The sequence below is a fragment of the Camelus ferus genome, chromosome X (assembly GCF_009834535.1).
Source record: "Camelus ferus isolate YT-003-E chromosome X, BCGSAC_Cfer_1.0, whole genome shotgun sequence".
In the NCBI taxonomy this organism is placed as follows: Eukaryota; Metazoa; Chordata; class Mammalia; order Artiodactyla; family Camelidae; genus Camelus; species Camelus ferus.
In genome coordinates, this window is record NC_045732.1 from 95,234,824 (window position 1) to 95,239,722 (window position 4,899).

Below are 4,899 nucleotides of genomic sequence, written 5' to 3' on the forward strand. Positions count from 1 at the left end.
TTGGCTCTAGCCAGTGGGGGTGACAGGGGGGTTCTCACTGAGATGCAGGTCAGTCAGAAATGGGGAGTTATTTCTTTAGACTCTTGGGAGATCTTTTAATGCGATACGTTCAGATTCTTCAGCAACAGGCAAATTCCATGAGGTTCAGAGACATAAAAACAGACCCTCACCTATGAAACTTAAAACACAAACAAAAAAAGCAAACATGAATACTGCAGTAGTTTACAAAGGAATAATAGCATTTTCAACAAAAAGTAGTGCTCCTAAAATTCAACTCTAAACACATGGCTGTTCCCAGCCAAAGACATGGCATTTTCAGGAAAAGAAGGTTAATAAGAAAACAGAAAGGAGTGAAAAAGAAAAAAAAGTCTTCATGACTTCAGCTTCTCCAGCGTGTCAATCAATCAGCATTAGCCATCCACAATTGATCACCTGCGAACATAAATGCAATTAGGAGAAATTCCTTAAAGAGTTAAGTGTGATACTCAAGAGCAGTCCCTCTTTGTTCAAGAAATGAAAAAAAAGAACACAAATACATATGTATTTATGTGTGCATATGTACCCATGATGATAAAAAGTTGTTATTTTGGGTAATGGGATAATGAATTATTTTATTTAATTTTCTATGTCATAATTTTGGTTTCAAATTATCCGTGAAATAAATGAGTTACTTTTTGATCAGAAGGAGTGGTGGTGGTCTTAGGAAATTGGTTTTACTTTGGAGTGTTTCCATTCTTACTTACCTTCCTGAAATCAGTGAGTTTGTCCTGGGTCCAGGCATCCCTGAACTGCCATGCAGACTTTCTTGCATTTATAGCAGGACTTGCGCCAGGAGAAATTCATTGCTTTACACCATGTGCACACCCAATTCACTGAACTGCAACCTGAGGCAGACTTCTCCTGCTGGTGTGATTCTGAGGCTTTTTTCCCTTTGGGCTGCTTGGTTTTCTGGCCCTGGGGCTGATGTTTCTTTGGGTTTTCTCTCCCACCACAGCTCCAGCTGTCCTGCTGGGGGGTCGCCTGGGGCCTCTGTGGACCTTCTTCCTGGCTCTGGCTTCTGCTGCCCCCCAGGGGGACAGCCTCCTGGGGCCTCTCCTGGTCTTCCTTTTGGCTCTGGCTTCTACTGCTCTCTAGGGGAACAGTCCCCTGGGATCTTTTTGGAACTTCTTCCTGGCTGTAGCTCCCACTGGCCTCCAGGGGTACCATCCCCTGGGGCCTCTCTGTATCTTCTTCCTGCCTGAGGCTCCAGCTATCTCTCAGGGGTACCATCCCCTGGGGCCTCTCTGTATCTTCTTCCTGCCTGAGGCTCCAGCTATCTCTCAGGGGAACCATCCCCTGGGGCCTTTCTAGACCTTCTTCCTGGCTGAGGTTCCGACTATCCCCAAGGTGGACCATCCCCTGGGGCCTGTCTAGCCCTTCTTCCTGGATGTGGCTACAAATATTCCCCAGGGGGATCAACCTCTGGGTGCTCTCTGAACCTTCTTCCTGGCTGTGGCTCCAGCTCTCCCCAAGGGGAATCGCCCCCTGGGGCCTCTCAGGACCTTCTTCCTGGTTAATATTTCTGGTGTCCCCTAAGGGGACTGTATCCTGGGGAATCTTAGGATCTTCCCCCTGGCTGTAGCTCCTCTGGTCCCACAGTGGGGCCATCTCCTCCTGGAAGCCCACTGCAGGCCATGGGCCAGGTGGGTAGACCCGTGGAGGAGGCATCTGAAGTGGGACTACTGCAGATTCTGCATCCATGACTACTGCTGGTGGTATACGTGGCAAGAATGGGAATCCCATTGGAAATGGTGCATGGAATGGAAATGGGAATGGCATCTGCACTGGCAGAGGGGACTGCATTGCCTGGACCCAGGGACTTAGGGGCCCCGGCACGTAAAGAACAGCCCTTGGGGCTGGCATCTGAGCCTCAAAACACAGCCTGCCATGCATCGCCATGGCCACCAGATCTCTTTGCCGCTCTGCACTCAGGGACCATGCTGCAGTACCAAGCTGCTCAGCTCGAGGCCCAAACACCATCTCTTGGGCCAATGGGGCACCCTCGGTGGATCTCTCAGCCTGGAGCTGCTGCCCACAAAGCACATTGCGCTCATTCAGCGCCTGTTGCAGGGCGGCCTGCGTGAAGCGCAGCTGCGCAACCACCGCCTCGCGCTCCGCGCGCAGGCGCTGTAGCTCAGAGGCTAGAGCCCAGGAAACCGCCTCACGCTCCTCCACCTGGTCCTGCAGCCGCTGGACCTGGCGGGCCTCCTGCTCCCGCTGCCTCGCCCCCATGCGCACGCTCAGGGCCAGCGCGCTCCAGGCACAGGCCCTCTTGAGGGACTGCGGCACCTGCGGGTCAGCCACGACCACCCGGAGCCGATCCTCCACCTCATTCCAGGGCAGCGAGCGGAAGGCCACGTAGAAATCGGGGCCGCCCCCATTCATGAGGACCTCATTGTTGATGAACCTGATCACCTCGTTGTGGCGGAACCCACTGGCGTGGTCCCCAAAGTCCAAGGCCATGGCCGCTGCGGCCTAGTCAACCGACCGCCTCACGGGAGACGCCGCCCTCGCGGCCGCTCCGCCAGTAGAGGCTGCGGCGGCCACCGAGCCCGCTCCTCACCTCCCGGCTCAGTCCTCTTTCGGTCCTACGTCAGTCCTGGCCGCCTCCTTGCCTCTTGCCTCCCTCACGCTCCAACTTTCCTCACAGAGAGTAAAGAAGGTGCCCTCACCACGCCAACCCCAACTGGGCTGACGGCAGTGTGACGCGTCACGGGGAGCGCCAAGTCACCTCGCAAGGCCTGCTGGGACCCGCTTTCCTGAAGAGCTCTCCCTGGGGGGCCAGCGGACCGGAAGCCACGCTGGGTACCGCAGTGAGCCTCTAGAGGCTTTACCGTTTCTAAGAACTTGGGAAGCCGTTTCTAAGAACTTCTTTCCAGCATGGTGGAAAGAATTCCTAACTTGGTGGAGATGCATAGGTGAGTGCAGTTCTACTTTCATCTCAGTTCCATCTCCCATAGTTCTCAGATACGACTTAATACCTTCAATACAGCCAGTCCCACTCTGCACACTTCCGTTGGCATCCTGAACAGGTGAACTTAGAATCCCTGACATCAAGAAAATCCAGTGATTGAGCAACGAATTCCCTGAACTCTCCTTATACATTCACTCTCATGTTTACCTGATCAACTCTGTCTCACAGGATGTCTCTCTTCTTCTTTTAGACTAAATGCTCCACTTGCAATCGGGTTTTTCCCTACAAGAAATGATAAAGGAATTCTTCAGTGGTAACTGAGATCCACACAAAGAAATAAAGCACACGTTAAAGGTAATTACATAGGTACAATTTTGTGACTTCTCTTATATAAGATTTAAAAGATGACTGCATAAAACAATACGAATCTGTCTTCATTGGCACACAGTGTATAAAAATGTAATTTGTGGCAATAACAACATAAGGGGTGGAGCTATATAGGAATAAAGATTTTGTATACTGTTGAAATTAAGTATGTATTAATCCAAAATATACTGCTATAAGTGAATATGTTAATTGTAATCCCCAGAACAACTACTAAGAAAATAACTAAAAAAACACACAGAAAAGGAAATGAGAAGGAAATCAAAATGGTACACTACACACACACACACACACACACACACACACACACACACAGAAGAAATCAGTGAAACAAAAGAAGGCAGCAATGGAGGAATGAGGGGAAAGATATAAGACATTAGAAAACAAATAGCAAAATGTCAGCAGTCCTTCCTTACAAGTAATTATATTAAATGCAAATAGATTTAACTCCAGTTAACAGGCAGAGACTGGCGGAATGGATAATTTTTTTTAAATATCCAGATGTATGTTGTCTACAAGATATTAATTTTAGATTCAAAGACATGAATTGGTTACAAGTAAAAAGATAGAAAAGGGTATTCCATGCAAACAGTAACTAATTGAGACCTAAAGTGGCTCTCCAAATAATCAAAGTAGACCTTAAGACAAAAATTGTTAAGGTTAAAAAAGATGATATTATATAATATTTAAAAAGGGTCAATCCATCAAGAAGCCATGCCAATTATAAATATATGTACACCTTATATATACACCTAACAACAGAGTCCCAAAATACATGCCGAAAGTAGACAGAACTGAGGGATGGTAGAGGTAGTAATACAGTTGTAATACAGTTGTAGTCTCCAACTACAGTAGTAGTTGGAGACTTCAACACCCCAATTTCAAATATTGATAGAAAGACTTGATCAAAGCTCAAGAAAGAAATATAAGACTCAAACAACACTATAAACCAAGCAGAACTAACAAACATCTATAGAACAGTCAACCCCAAAACAGCACACTACATATTCTTCTCAAGTGCACATAAAAGATTCTCCAGTATAAACCATTTGTCAGGCCACAAAACAAGTCTCAATATATTTATAAAGATTGAAATCATTCTATGTATTCTGACCACAATGGAATGAAATTGGAAATAAGTAACAGAGGAAATTTGCAAAATATACACATATGTGAAAATCAAATAACACAACTAAATAACCATTGGGTCAAAGAAAAAAATCACAAGGGAAATTAGAAAATATATTGATATTAATGAAAACAGAAATACAACATACCAAAACTAATGGGATTCAGTGAAAGTAGTGCTCAGAGGGAAATTTATAGCTACAAATGCCTACATTAAAAAAAAAAAAGAAACATATCAAATGAATAACCTAACTAGCCCATCTTAAAGAATTAGAAAAAGGAGAGAAAGTTAAACCCAAAGCAAGAAGAAGAAAGGAAGTAAAAATTAGAATGGAGGTAAACAAAATAGAGAAGGAAGAGGAAAAAAATAGAAAAAAACAAATGAAACAAAAAGTTGGTTCTTTGGAAGGATCAATGAAATTGACAAACTTTTA

At 45.8% G+C, this 4,899-nt stretch overlaps 1 protein-coding gene across 1 annotated transcript; it reads right to left on the minus strand.

Moving 5' to 3' along the window:
- Positions 1-249: 249 nt before the first annotated feature.
- TEX13D (TEX13 family member D) lies at positions 250-2,530 on the minus strand. The gene is made up of 2 exons (XM_032474730.1): positions 744-2,530; positions 250-432 (listed from the first exon to the last, which is right to left on the minus strand). The coding sequence occupies exon 1, from the start codon at positions 2,500-2,502 to the stop codon at positions 754-756; it is 1,749 nt and encodes a 582-aa protein (XP_032330621.1). The 5' UTR covers positions 2,503-2,530; the 3' UTR covers positions 250-432; positions 744-753.
- Positions 2,531-4,899: the final 2,369 nt, after the last annotated feature.